This window comes from Vigna unguiculata, chromosome 2 (assembly GCF_037176805.1).
Source record: "Vigna unguiculata cultivar grain cowpea cultivar isolate G323 ecotype 2 chromosome 2, ASM3717680v1, whole genome shotgun sequence".
NCBI lineage: Eukaryota > Viridiplantae > Streptophyta > Magnoliopsida > Fabales > Fabaceae > Vigna > Vigna unguiculata.
This window is the reverse complement of record NC_140793.1, coordinates 30,816,632-30,831,119: the sequence shown is the minus strand read 5'-3', so window position 1 is coordinate 30,831,119 and position 14,488 is coordinate 30,816,632. Positions and strand designations below refer to the sequence as shown.

The 14,488-nt window shown below is 32.1% G+C and overlaps 3 protein-coding genes across 7 annotated transcripts; 2 read left to right on the top strand and 1 right to left on the bottom strand.

Annotated features, from left to right (window-relative positions):
* Window positions 1–66: 66 nt before the first annotated feature.
* LOC114173406 (L10-interacting MYB domain-containing protein-like) lies at window positions 67–3,352 on the bottom strand. 2 transcript variants are annotated; one of them, XM_028057774.2, is made up of 3 exons: window positions 3,153–3,352; window positions 2,113–2,636; window positions 67–659 (listed from the first exon to the last, which is right to left on the bottom strand). In XM_028057774.2, exons 2-3 carry the CDS (start codon window positions 2,464–2,466, stop codon window positions 105–107), a joined length of 909 nt encoding a protein of 302 aa, XP_027913575.1. In that variant the 5' UTR covers window positions 2,467–2,636; window positions 3,153–3,352; the 3' UTR covers window positions 67–104. The 2 variants fall into 2 exon arrangements, with proteins under 2 accessions (XP_027913575.1, XP_027913576.1); XM_028057775.2 differs by having other exon boundaries at window positions 2,113–2,466; window positions 3,153–3,315.
* Window positions 3,353–4,647: 1,295 nt separating this feature from the next.
* On the top strand, window positions 4,648–8,323 carry LOC114173404 (3-dehydroquinate synthase). Its single transcript, XM_028057773.2, has 8 exons — window positions 4,648–5,047; window positions 5,531–5,681; window positions 5,768–5,935; window positions 6,080–6,306; window positions 6,953–7,076; window positions 7,501–7,563; window positions 7,674–7,817; window positions 7,902–8,323. Exons 1-8 carry the CDS (start codon window positions 4,734–4,736, stop codon window positions 8,031–8,033), a joined length of 1,323 nt encoding a protein of 440 aa, XP_027913574.2. The 5' UTR covers window positions 4,648–4,733; the 3' UTR covers window positions 8,034–8,323.
* A 3,095-nt stretch (window positions 8,324–11,418) lies between these two features.
* LOC114173408 (rac-like GTP-binding protein RHO1) lies at window positions 11,419–14,254 on the top strand. Of its 4 annotated transcripts, none has more exons than XM_028057778.2 (9): window positions 11,447–11,465; window positions 11,559–11,619; window positions 11,878–12,097; window positions 12,396–12,483; window positions 12,571–12,680; window positions 12,861–12,924; window positions 13,507–13,571; window positions 13,651–13,716; window positions 13,817–14,254. In XM_028057778.2, the coding sequence occupies exons 3-9, from the start codon at window positions 11,999–12,001 to the stop codon at window positions 13,916–13,918; spliced, it is 594 nt and encodes a 197-aa protein (XP_027913579.1). In that variant the 5' UTR covers window positions 11,447–11,465; window positions 11,559–11,619; window positions 11,878–11,998; the 3' UTR covers window positions 13,919–14,254. The 4 variants fall into 4 exon arrangements, with proteins under 4 accessions (XP_085526271.1, XP_027913579.1, XP_027913580.1 ...); XM_028057779.2 differs by lacking the exon at window positions 11,447–11,465 and adding an exon at window positions 11,698–11,770 and having other exon boundaries at window positions 11,544–11,619; XM_085670145.1 differs by having other exon boundaries at window positions 11,419–11,619.
* The last annotated feature ends 234 nt before the right edge of the window (window positions 14,255–14,488 follow it).

Below are 14,488 nucleotides of genomic sequence, written 5' to 3'. Positions count from 1 at the left end.
GGAAGTACTATTGTATGTATGAGATTATATAATCAAAGCTTGCAAATAATTTAACAGAAAGGGATCAAACTCTGACTAAGATTTTTTTTTTTTTTTCTCTTTTTTCATTCTGCACAAGATAAATTGGATGCAACAGAACACTTACCACGCAACCAAGTTAAACGTTTATCCTTTTTGAGGGACAAAAATATCTCCCTAGCATTAGGTTTGTTGAACAGATCAAGAGCAGCAAAATATAGTTGTTGATCAACACCTTGCATCAAATCTAAGTCCCTAATACAGTCAGCCATGCTAAATCTAGCAATTTGTTGCTCTATGGCAGCTGCCCTCATCTTTGAAGCAGACGCCATCTCAAACATGGCATCTGCAATAGCTTCATCAATTCCTTTACGTCCTCTTTTGCGCTTAGAAATTCCAGTAGGTGTAGTAGGTTGAACTGTTTGAGGATCATTAGCATCTTCCTCGTCCTGAGATTCTGATGAGGACTCCTCATGGTGCGTGTTCAATGGCTCTAGACAAGGAGTTACAGAAGTATGTTCACCCTCAGATGCAGCTACATATTCATGTTTGCCATTGGTTGCTGGCTCAGAGAATATTGTGCAAAGTTCTTTAAAGATTGGGCACCCACCGGTTTTGACAGTCTCAGCATCTGGATGTTTCTGCAATTTCTAAGAGTTAATCTAGAACTATTTTATAGAACACAAGTCTGTGTTCAATGGAATCCCTATCCAGAGAAAAGATGCTGCAGGTTATAATTGAAACTACAAAAAATGATGGTAATATAAACACATTCTTTTAAACATCCTCATGAAAGCCAAGTTAGCCTCATTTTCTATTATTGTGTGTTTAGTTAAACTTGTTTTAGAAAACTAATGCTTTTTTTTTATTAGTTTCCTAAGGGCTTTAAACAAAAAAAAAATGTAGTTTCACCAAAATAATCCCAGCCATACATGTTTTGTGAATTCCACATGAATTTTAATATTTCACCCTACAATAAAGAATGCAGCGTTCATAAAAAAAGCTACAGGGTTTCAATGGAGAGAGAAATTAAGCCACAACATTTTCAAGTTGTTAACATTACTTGTTCCATATTTTATCATTACAATGAAAATCAAACTTTTGGAGAATTTTAAATTAATCTCGGATAAGCTATCCATACAAAACTCTATCTTCACCTTGGTAGGAAAAAAAAATTGGAAACAGATTTTTCATACAAAGCATTCTTGAATGTTGAAACTCATTAAGAGCTTGTTTGGTTCAAATATCGGGAAAGGATAAGAGAAGGAAAATCCCCTCACCTCCCTGTTTTTGTCTCCCCTCTAATGTTTATAAACCATGCTAATTAAATTATCCTTAAGATGAACATTTGAGTTATAGTTCTTTCCTATCCATAGAAATTTGAATACCAAGAGGTTTACAGCATTTTTAATACATTGAAAAAGAAAGAAATACAAAAGTGGGGGACCAAACCAAACCCCCCTAAAAGAATACAAAATGTGGAAGACTGCATCTATCACAACAAAAGTAATAAGCAATACATGGAGGTACACCAGAATTAGCTAGGTTATCAGCAAACCTATTTCCCTTCCTAAAATTGTGCAAAAGTCTGAAACGTATACTCTTAATATACTCTATAGCATTGTTCCATCTGTTTCTTAGCCTCCAAGGAACAACTGTGCTGTCATAAAAGGATCTAATAGTGAGTAGTGAATTTGTCTCAATTCAAAGAACTTTCCATCCAATTTGAACCGTTATAATAGTAAATTATTTTAGTTTCCCTCTCCTTCTCTTATAAATCAAACAAGTTGTTCCTCCACGAGAAATTACTCTATAGTTTAAAACCACCACGTATCCAAAGTCTCAGCCAATCTCTCTATAACATGCAGCCAAGTTTTTCAATTAACGAAATCAATAAAACTCAAATATGTGTCACATGAAGATTGATCAAAACCATGGCACATGGTCCTAGACCATACAATAAATCCCACCCCTCTACTCCCTTTCTTTAAACCAAACAGCATACAAAATGACAATATGTTCAAAGTTTCTTCTTTCAGCAGCACCATACTTTGATGTTTTGTTAAAAACAAAACAAAAGATGAAGGAACATACCTTGATGTATTCCGCCCAAATTTCATCATTGGCTGTTATAGATCCTGTGGATTCATCCCAACTAAAGTCACTTTGATCAAGAATGGACTTTACAATAGTATACTGCCGCCTCAAGACCGAATATCGGTTTTTGAGCTGTTCCTTGTCCCATTTCAGACCTGTTTTGCTGTAAAACTCATCACAAATATATTTCCATGCTTTCTTATTGAATAAATTGTTATGTTTATTCCCTTTATGTACTTGGTCAACCATCAGTGTGGCAAGTATCTTAGTTAGTGATGTCGTCCACCTAGCCCTCGACTGTTCCTGCTGCTGAGTTTCTAGTCTTCTTGATCTCGTAAATTGGCCTGCCATCTATAGTTTACTGTACATAAGTGTTTGATAAAGTGGCAACACAGTACACATAACAAGAGTTTGTAGGTATTTAGAACTGCATTCACACTGCAAGAAAGGACATCCAATTATACGCCACACATTGTTTCCGTGTTTGATTTCCCTCCTCAAGCGAAGAACATGAGTCAATTCTGTAGCAAATAGAAGAAGCTTCTTTCATTGTTTTGACATTAAATTTATGAGATTCAAGTAACCCGATGCAATACAACAAATACACTGTAATTTTAGCCGCAATGTGGGTCTTTGACACAATTCCAAACAAATTGTGAATTATATCGTCTGGACTTAAGATTCTAGTTGAATATCGCTAGCAATAATTAAAAATGCATAATACAAAAAATGCATAACCAACCAATTACAATTGAGAATGGTACTGATGAAATGGGCAGCATTGTAAGCACACATTATGGTAAGAGGAGGACACACAAATCAAAGAAGACCCAAAAATTAGTACGATCCACTGTGCGATTGCAAGCTTGCAAACAGCATAAAAGAGTAAAGGTATAAACTTTATTTCATTCAGACTCAGAAAAAACATATGTATCTCAGTTTAGGCATTTATGTTGCGATTCAATTGTAAATTCTCTAATTGAATTTTGTTAAACCTTTTTGAAAACCCTAAAGCAGAGGAGAGAAGGAAAATTTACCTTGAGAAAACCAGATCTCTCAAAGAAGATTGACCCTTCGATGAGATTACACAATTTATTCCTTGAAACAGGGGAAGAAGAACAGAGAATACTGAGAACAACCTAGTCTGCCTAAGAACAAAATTTTAATCAAGGTTTGGCAAAAAGTAAACTTTGTTGATTACTTCTAGTTATAAAAAATATTTTAGATTATCACTGCACATGTTTCTTTAGCAGAAGTTACGATTTATTAAAATGTTTATGGTATAAAATGTATAAAATTAAAATGTTTATGGTATAAAATTGGTAAGTCTAAATTAATAAGTTATATCTACAATAACTTGATAAATGTCCTTTTGTTTGTGACTATGGATAGTTTTACCTCTTAATAAACAAATAATAATAATATATTTATTTAATAAAATAAATAATTGAATAGTTCTTTTTATTCTAAAAGAATTAAATATTTTTTGAAAAATGATTTCACATAATTTTTAATACTATTTCTGTAGAATTATATATTAAATTATATTATTCAATTAATTACGTGTAAAAATAATATAATTTAAAATTATATTAAAATCATAAAATTATATTATTTTAATAGAATAAAAATGTAAATACATTGTAAAAGAACCTGTGTTTTTGTCGGTTCTTATAATGACAAAAAAAGGTACTGTAAGAAAAAATATCTTAATCTCTAACCAAATACTACGTACCTATTTATTCTACTTAACTTCTTAATGTGGGGATAAATATGGTTTATTTAATTATTTATTTATTATTATTATTATTATTATTATTATTATTATTGATGTTTTTGTTTTATTTTATGGTTATTATTATTTTCAATAATATTATTGATAGAGATGAAAATGAGTAACTTTTTTGTTCGTATTTGAAAAATATATATTTAATTTCATACTATGTAATAATAACTTTAATTTTTATGTTATATTATTATGTATTTATACATCGACATTTAATTCTTAATTATATCTGATTTTTATGTGAATGCATTACTAATAGCTTTAATAAATTATAATTAAAAACTAGTTAAAGCATGTGAATCATAGAAAATTTAAAATAATTAATAAACTAAAAAAGATAAATAGTGTGTTAAAGCTCTCCGCTGGAAAATTTCGAGATGAGAAAAAATAGTCGATGACAAAAACATGTACCTATTAAGAAAGTTACTTCCATGTACATAACGAAATTTAAATAGATATAAGCACATATATCTTTAGATAACTAAGTTTTCTATTCATTGTAAATGAACAAGGCCAGAATGAATATCATATATATATATATATATATATATATATATATATATATATATATATATATATATATATATATATATATATTCTCAATATGCTAACTAATTGAAAAATAAACGCATTATGAATTATTATGATTTAAGAAGTTTTTGGCTTAATTTATTTAAAAAAAAAAAAACATTATACTTTATTTTTATCTCTACCAAACATGCACTTGAAAAAGTTCCACCTAACCCTGAAATGGTGTTTGTGTTGAAGAGAGAAAGCATGTTATTGTTGTTGTCTTCTTCACTCACCAACCTTTTCAATTCCTCATTCCCAAATGGCTTCAGCAGCCACCAATTTCTCTCTTTCTCTCCGCACCAAACAGCAAACTCCAATCTCCAAACCATCCTTCTTCTTCTATTCCACCAACAACAACAACCATTTACGCTTCAAATCTAATCATTTTCCTTCACACTCTGTTTCCACCGCTCGCAACTCAAGGATATGCGCCACCTCCTCTCCAGTCATGGATCCCTCCGCTGCGAAATCCGAACCCATTCTTCCCACCACCGTCGAAGTTGATTTGGGTAATCGGAGCTATCCCATTTACATCGGATCCGGGTTACTAGACCAACCCGACTATCTTCAGAGGTAATTATAATGCTTCCTTCGTCAATTCACTTACTGTTTAATTTTTCCTAAAGTGTTTCCAATACGTGTGTGTTTTGTTTTACACTTTCTCAATTTTCAATTAATTGTGTAATGTGTAATATATTGTGTTGTGTCTTACTTCCAACAATCAAAGTTCGGTCTTCGGTCTGTTTAATCGTTTTTTTTTTTTCCTTTACTTTTCCATTTTTTTTATATTGATTATTAGTTTATGTTTTAGTGTTTATACCGTTTTGTTGTGAAGGTCTTACACCACCAGAGAACTAACAGGGACTTAAACATAAAAAGAAAAAAATATTGTGTAGAGATTAAAATTTAGAATTTTTTGTATAGAGAGACTGAAATGTAAAGGTGAGACAAAGTAAAAGGGAGAAATGGCTAATTAAACCTTGAAGTGTTTGATAAAACGTGGATTTTTTTTTTTCTTGTTTAATATATTCTGAACTTTTCCCACTGTTGTATTAGGCATGTGCATGGGAAGAAGGTCCTAGTTGTAACTAACAAAACGGTTGCACCACTTTATCTAGACAAGGTTGTTGATGCTTTGACAAGGGGAAACCCAAATGTTTCTGTGGAGAGTGTAATTTTACCTGACGGTGAGCAGTACAAGGACATGGTAAGTCTCGTGCGTTTGAATTGGCTGTGGTGTTTGTTGCCAAGTTTGGGAATTGCATAAGAAATGTTTGTGTGTTCAACTGATAGGATACTCTTATGAAAGTCTTTGACAAGGCCATTGAGTCACGACTCGACCGGCGGTGTACGTTTGTTGCCCTTGGTGGTGGTGTTATTGGTGATATGTGTGGCTTTGCTGCCTCTGCATTCCTACGTGGTGTTAATTTTATTCAGATTCCTACGACAGTGATGGCACAGGTCATTTGCTGCACTTGAAATTTCTTTTCATGATATGTCTTTATTAGGCCTTCGTGTAGTTCTGTCTAATGTTGATAAGTTCTAATCTCCACTGTCTATGTTATCTCATTCCCTTGTTCATTGGGTTGTGTATTATGTTTCCAGGTTGATTCTTCAGTTGGTGGCAAAACTGGGATAAATCATCGCCTTGGAAAGAATCTGATCGGTGCCTTTTACCAACCTCAGTGTGTGCTTATAGACACGGACACATTGAATACATTACCAGATAGGGAACTGGCATCAGGGCTTGCTGAGGTCATTAAGTATGGCCTCATTAGGGATGCAGAGTTTTTTGAGTGGCAAGAGAAAAATATGCACGCATTACTGGCTAGGTAAATTTTTAACTAAGTATTTTGTTCTATTCCATTTCCATTTCGAAGCTTGTAATGATAGGTGAAACATCTTATAGGTCATAATAGCTAGTTTTCTGGGGAATTTATCTTAAAATATGTTTTCTTTTTTGCTGGAGAAAAAAGTATCCCTAACTTTGAGTTTTGTGGCTTGTCATTATGTATTGGTTATGTTACACAGGTCCGGATTCAGTAATGTGATGTGATACAATACAATAGTTTCATTGAGAATTTTAAGATACAAGAATGACTTGACTAAATATTAAATATGATGTGTTTTCATATTTAAGTAAAAATAAATTAAAATGAAATAGTATTACTTACATTTGATATGATTATCCTATCCCTCTTCAAGGTCCATGTGTTCCTCCTTTCTCAAGTCCCTAAGTAATAATTGAGGTTGGCAAATATTGTGAAGTCAATGGATATCTAAAAAAACAATACACCAAAGTTACTAATGCTCATATGTTCGATGATACTGTTTTTGGTTACCTGTGCATCACAGCTTATTGGGGTCTCATATTTTCATGTTGCTTTGGTCTATTTTTTTTATCTAAATGTTGTCTAACTGCTTTCAAAGTGCCTTTCTTTTATTCCATTTTTTACAAGTTAAAGTCATCCACTGCAGAGATCCTAGTGCATTGGCATATGCTATAAAGCGATCTTGTGAAAACAAGGCCGAGGTTGTGTCCTTAGATGAGAAGGAAAGTGGACTGAGGGCAACATTGAACTTGGGTCATACATTTGGTCATGTGAGTGATTGCCTGTGACTGATATTATCTTATTTTAGGTTGTAAAATTGTGAAAAATTTCCGTAGATTTTTTACACTCCTGACAATATTTATGACCTGGGTTATAAATTAATGTGTTGATAAGCAATTATAAAACTGTAAAAATAATGAGAAAATAAGGAATAAATGAACACGTGTTGTTTGGGATTTTAGCTATTCAGATGGTGTACAATGCTCCAAATCGGTAGGTGCAGTTGTTTCAAACAAGGAATTTAAGTTTTTACAAAGGATAGAACATGAAGAATGTTACACACTATAGATTTTAAAATATAATGGTTAAAACATAACTATGTTTATTTTCTATGCAAACGTGGCATTATATCTATTCCCAAAAATGTTGTTTCTGCATTTTCCTCTTTGATTTTAACTCTCATTCTTATTTTAGGCTATAGAAAATGGGGTTGGCTATGGGCAGTGGCTTCATGGAGAGGCTGTTGCAGCTGGCACGGTATTTTTTTTTTTTTTTTTGTAACAATATAATAGCATGAATTATACTTATATTTGTGATTAATACTAAAGGAAGTTTATATTGAGGAATCTGCATTCAAATGCACACAGGTAATGGCTGTTGACATGTCATATCGCCTAGGTTGGATTGATGAATCTCTTGTGAAGCGAGTTGGAGACATTTTAAAACAGTCTAAGTTACCCACAGCCCCTCCTGAGATAATGACTGTGGACATGTTTAAATCTGTGATGGCGGTAAGAGCTGATAGTCGCTACCCTTTTAATGTTCAATTTGTTCTTATCAGAGAGCTTTTTACTTAATTTATTTTGGTATATCAGGTTGATAAGAAGGTAGCAGATGGGTTGCTCAGGCTTATTCTTCTAAAGGGTCCTCTTGGCAATTGTGTATTCACAGGGGATTATGACAGAAAGGCCCTAGATGATACGCTTCGTGCATTCTGTAAATCCTAATCTTTTTGTTCCATCTTTCTATGGCTTCTTTATACAACCCAAGTCCTTTTGTATGTTTGTTGTGTACTTTGGATGCAGACCATGTTCCCCACCATGTAAGCAAGAGTTTATCACGAAGTTGTATTATTAGAAATTGAGGCATGATCAATAATGATTATTTGAGCATATCATATTTTTCTCATCATTTTTGTTGCCCAGAACAATAATGGTAGAATATATCATGTAAGCAAGAGTATGTTACGGAGTTATTATTTGAAATTGAGGCCTGACCAATAATTATTATTTGAGCATATCAGATCTTTCTCATATTTTTGTTGCCCAGAACAATAATGGTAGAATATATCATGTAAGTAAGAGTATATTACGGATTTATTATTAGAGATTGAGGCATTATCAATAATTATTATTTGATCATATCATATTTTTCTCATCATCTTCATTGCTCAGAACAATGGTTGAATATATCTGTCTCTGTTTTAAGGAGAGATGGTATGGTTAAAGTTAACAACCTGAACATGATAGATGTGCAAAATACTCCATGGAGCTTAGAAATGTACAGTTATAATTTTCATGCGTCTGTAGATGAATAAACCAAATAATATTTAAAGTAAAGAACTATGATGTATGCAAATGTAAAATGATAAAAACAGAGATGTAAAATGATAAAAACAGAGGAATAATATTATTTTTTTTGTCATTCTTCACAACTATAATTGCTTATTATCGCCAAAAAAAAAATCTGTCTAGCTCATGTAAAATTTATTGCCTGATGAACCAAATAGTTTGTGTACAAAATCCAAATGTGAATTTAGATACTCATAAAAGCTAAAAGGATGCAAACAATACAGTCTAAGTCTGCATAAATAGCAAAGAATGTATACATGCAATTTTTTAATGGTTTAACTATCTTGGAATATTTCTTAATCTTAAAATTTTCCTTCCAACATAAGATTTAATGTTTCGATATTTAAAAAAGATCTATATTTAAACCAATACTTCAATAGTTAAAGATAAGAACTAAAATTAAAAAAATGTCCAGAAACTAAAATTTAATTAACTCTGTTAAGGAGAATGTGAGACAAATTGAACAAAAATCTATTTCACTAAGGTCAGGTCGTATAAGCAACAATTGAAAAATGTAGTTGGGTAAAATTTAGAAGTGGGTAAGTGATTTCAATTGTAGATTCCGTAAATTTTTGAATTATTCAAAAAATGTTATAGAATGTCTAATATCACAATAACTTTCATTGTCATTGTAAAAATCGAGTTTAATGTGAAGTTAACGTACCTTCTTGTAGCTCATGTTAATCACAAACGTGCACACACATTTATATTCTTGATATTTACCTGATAAACTAATTCAGTGTTTTTTTTTTAATAACTTGTAGTAGAACTTGTTAAACAGATTTAGTACACTGTTTAGCAATATCAATTATTAAACCAGTCAATGAATTTGAAATTATATATAAACAAGAGAGGTAAAGTAATATTAAAGGAAAACTTTACAAATTAATAGTATAATAGGAAACGATAATGTGAAATGTATAAATATTAAAGGTAAATATACTAACGAACTATAAGATCAAACACTATTTTAAACCATGATCGAAAATGGTTGAAATTTAGCAAAATAATTTTGTTTATGAAATGATTATGTTTTAGTCAAATAATCTTGTAGGCTTTGTTAAATAAGCAAATAAGTTATAAACTAGTTAATATACAATTAATTAATTATAAATTAGTTTAAACATGTCTTTTTTAAATAAATAAAAAATAAGAAATAAGTATTATTTTTGGTTTAGAATCTTAAGAAACTCCTATCTTATTTTAAACTTTATAGTTATTCATTTTATTATTTCTGAATTTTGTGATTTCTCACGTAATAATATCTGAATGCAACTTTTATTATTTTGCATGATTTAATGTTAATCAATTATTTTATCTGATGTATAACAGAATGTACTCATATTCTTTGAATATCTTTCATTGTAGAAGTTTGAATTAATTTATTATTTTTATCATTTAGTGAGCATATTATATTTCATAAAAATTTGAAATGATATAATCTTTACGTAAAGGTCGTCCGATCCAATTTCAGACATTAAAATACTCTTAAACACGGATGACTATCATAAAAGATTCTCAACATATCATAAGATTAATTTTTTTGAAAATCCATACTTTTCCAAACCCAAAAAATCGAAGGAATTATGGGTGTTTTGTGGAAAAAATGTTCAACATTCTGATTACGCATGATGATAATTTAAGTGAGAGTCCGAATCCTAATATTGCATTCCAATTAAATTCTTAACATATCCTATCTTTTTTTTTTATCTTTTTTGGTGAATTTAGAATCATAACTTGTCAAGCTCACATGTAAATTATAATTGAGTATTAAACTTTCATTGATCTGATTAATCTTCCATAGTATATAGCAGATTAATTGCTTCATAAGATCTTCTTATGTTTGGCTTACACTAGGCATGATACAACTTCTAAAAGAAAAGATGAAAAATTAAGAATGAGAAGACTTGTATTGACAAAACAACACTGATTTTACTTTGTTAATTGAAAGGAAAATATTTCCCTTTGATTTGATGATCAATTTGGATAGCTTTTCCATGCATGTGCAAATAGAACTAGGGCCACTTGAAATATTTAAAAAGAAAATTATGAGAATGATATATATTGAGGTAGAGGAACCACCATGAAAGGTCCATTATCTGATTTGGAAGTATTTGAAAACCCAACAGAGAAAACAAGAAAAAATTTGAAATACAAGTGTTGTGTCAATTATCAATTAATGATAAAGATCAATTTTTTGGTTGACACTTCACATTCGTCACATCATAATCAAGCAATAATGTTTGGTTTGAGTGTAGAGTTTCACAGCATGCTAGGTATGTTATACCAAAAAAATAGATATATTCACATTGTTGAAAAAGAAAAAAGAACAAATTAGGTTGTTGAAAACATAGTGTTTGAAAAAATGAGAAGGTGTTACCATACCATAGCTTTTAATCTCAAAGATGAAATAAACAATAATGTATTATTATTATTATTATTATTATTATTATTATTATTATTATTATTATTATTATTATTATTATTATTACATTTCTCTCACACTACAAAACAGTTGTTTAACATTTCCATAATTGAACAGCTGAAGTTGTTTTAGTGATATTTGTTTTACAGAAAGTTACTCTGTGAATAATCTGAAAATGTAAATAAAGTTTGAAACTTTGACAGTGTAAAAATGTGTATAATTTTGGACTGTCCAAAGCTGAATGAACATGCTTTAATTGGAATAATGAAGCCCCGAATTTGCGTTAAAACACAGTGAAATTGAAGATGTAAGAGCAACGAAAAGAAAAAGAAAGAGAGAAAAGGTGATGAAGAAGCATGAATGGGTGAGCATGAATTGATGCAGTAAGGATCCGAATTTGTCTGAGTGAAAATTTATTTTTAAACAAAGGAATAGAAAAGAGGGGTTAATAAGAATAGAGTTTGTTTGTTATGTAGTGTTGTGCTGTGTGTTGTGTTGCATGAACGGTTCAACAGGAAAATCTCGCGGGCCAAAAAGGTTTCTCCTTTCTCTCTCTCTCCCCTTCGTCAATGCCTTCTCCTCTCACTCTCACAACAGGGTCTGTCTCTTTCTTAGGGTTTCCTCATTTTTCCTTTTTCCATTCCCTGCTTTCTCCCTCTCTATCTCTTTCCGCATTTTCGCAATTAGGGTTTGTTCTTTCTTTCTCCGTTTTCGCTTCTTCTCCTCATTCTTTGTCTTCTTCTTCTCTGTGTGTGTGTATGTGTTTTTTTTTCATTTACTTTTTTGTTGCCGCAGATGTGTAATTGAGACAGAAGAAGAAAAAGAAGAAGAAGAAATTGGAGGGGGTGTGTGATCGGGTCCTCAGGTGAAGATCTGAGGCTTTTCGTGTCTCTTTTCTTTTCTCCGAGTTAAAAAGATGAGCGCTTCTAGGTTCATCAAGTGCGTCACTGTTGGGGACGGTGCCGTGGGCAAAACCTGTTTGCTTATTTCCTACACCAGCAACACTTTCCCCACCGTTAGTTTCTTTCTCCTTTCTCTTTTTTCGCATTTCAAACGTTAACTTTCGGGTCTGGGTGGTTGTTCAGTTCCGCTAATTGAAGAAATTCAGTTACATTTTTCTTGTCATCTGCATTTCGGGAAGTGATGGGACATGTTTCACAAGCCAACAAACGGCATTTGCGAAATTAAAATGGGTGCTTTATTATATCAAGTTTGGTTAGCAAATTGATATTGTTGTATTTGTGTTTTCTGGAAGAGACAAGCATTTAATGTCTTCTTCTTTTTCTCGCTTGGTTTGTTTTACGTGGAAACAGGATTATGTGCCGACTGTTTTCGACAATTTCAGTGCAAATGTGGTTGTCAATGGTAGCATTGTGAATCTGGGTTTGTGGGATACTGCCGGTAATGCTGTTGTGTGATTATGTTTCTGTGACATTTGTGATACTGTAGAAAGTTTTCTCTGGATTTATTGGGTTATTTGTGGAGCAGGACAAGAGGACTACAACAGATTAAGACCTTTGAGTTACCGTGGGGCCGATGTTTTCATTCTGGCCTTCTCTCTCATAAGCAAGGCCAGTTATGAAAATGTCTCTAAAAAGGTATTTTGAGTGTATTTCTTTTCATTCTCCTGTGTTTTGGGTGTATTTCTTGTCATTTATTTTGAGAACAATACAAGGTTTCTGTATGGCCGGTAATCTATGGATCTTGTTTACATTAAGGAACTGTTTCATTTTATAAAAAAATGGATGATAAAATGAATGTGTTGTTTTCACTTTCAGTGGATTCCAGAGTTGAAGCATTATGCACCTGGTGTCCCCATAATTCTGGTTGGCACAAAACTTGGTATGTTTGTTTGTGTAAAATTTGATACTGCTATTGTCATTCATCAGATGCTCCCATGAGGCTTATCTATTGATTTCATTTATTCTGGTTTGTGTTACAATGAAATATATAAACTTAACCCAATGGATTTCATGTTTCATAAATATTGACTTTAGATACTAGTACAGCATCTTAGAAATTCTCCATGATCTTAGTGAACTGCTGAATCAGATTTCTTGTTTTCTTTTTGGCCAGAAGCGGCTGGAGTTCTGGTGCATTTTATTCTCATTTTTCTTTTGATTTTCATCTCCAATGTTTTCCCAACGTAGTTGATACTCCCATTAGGATCAAATTTTTGTTGATGTTTCTGGTAGGTTGTTAGTTTTAGTTTTATTCATGCCTTGTATACTTAGAAAGGCATGCCCTACCTCTAAATATGTCTTACAATTTTCAAATAATCTTCCAGTTAGGTTCATTGCCTAAGTTGTTCTATTGAGGTGACAAATGGTTGTGTTTTAGTTTCTCCATTGTTGCATGTTGTATTCATGGTTTTTGTCAACTAAGAGTCCATTCATTGTTATTTTTTGGTTTGTAACGGGATAGATCTTCGGGATGATAAGCAGTTCTGCCAAGACCATCCTGGTGCCGTGCCTATTACCGCAGCTCAGGTGAATACTGATTATGGTGCTCTGGAATCTTGTTTAGTGATTTCAATTAATTAAATCTGACATGTGCATTATCTTAAAGGGGGAAGAGCTTAGGAAGCTGATCAATGCACCAGCTTACATTGAATGCAGTTCAAAAACACAGGAGGTAAATGGTTGAGTTAAGTGCATTACTTTTTTCTTTTTAATCTAAATCACTGGTTAACTTTTGACATGTTGGTTAAATTCATTGGTGGCATGTATTGTAGAACGTGAAGTCAGTGTTTGATGCAGCCATAAGAGTTGTCCTTCAACCACCTAAGCAGAAGAAAAAGAAGGGTAAAGGACAAAAGGCTTGTTCGATATTGTGATTCACTAGGTGTTAACATTTGACTACCTACCTGTATTACCCTCCCCTTCTTTCTTTTTATCATTTCTTTGCTATTGAAGAAGTTGGAGTTTATGTGGGTGTTCCTCAGACAAATACTCTAGATCTCCTTGAAGCATAAGGTGCTTTAATGCTCTTTACTTTCTTTGAATTATTGTCAACTCTAATAGTCAAATTTGCATTCCATGCTTCCCACCTTTTTCTTATAACTTCCCTTTTTATTTATGTATTAATAGACTGGAATATCCCAGTTAGGATAACGACTTTGTTTGATTGATATATATTTAAATTATAATATATATTTCGATTCAAGGCTTCATTCAGGTTTTTAGTTGATTCTTAGTAGTCATTTGGTCGGATTAAATACTTTGACTGAAGCAGTTTCCTCGCGTTATATTTATGGAAGTTGTCTCCATCACAAATTCTAAGTTCTGCGAAAAACAAACGTCAAATAGTAATAGATTTTTCTTCGTTCACTTAATATTTATTACTTCTTTTTTTTTAGACACGAGTTTCTGCACATTTTTCTATGTTAGTGCAAATTGCTGGGCTT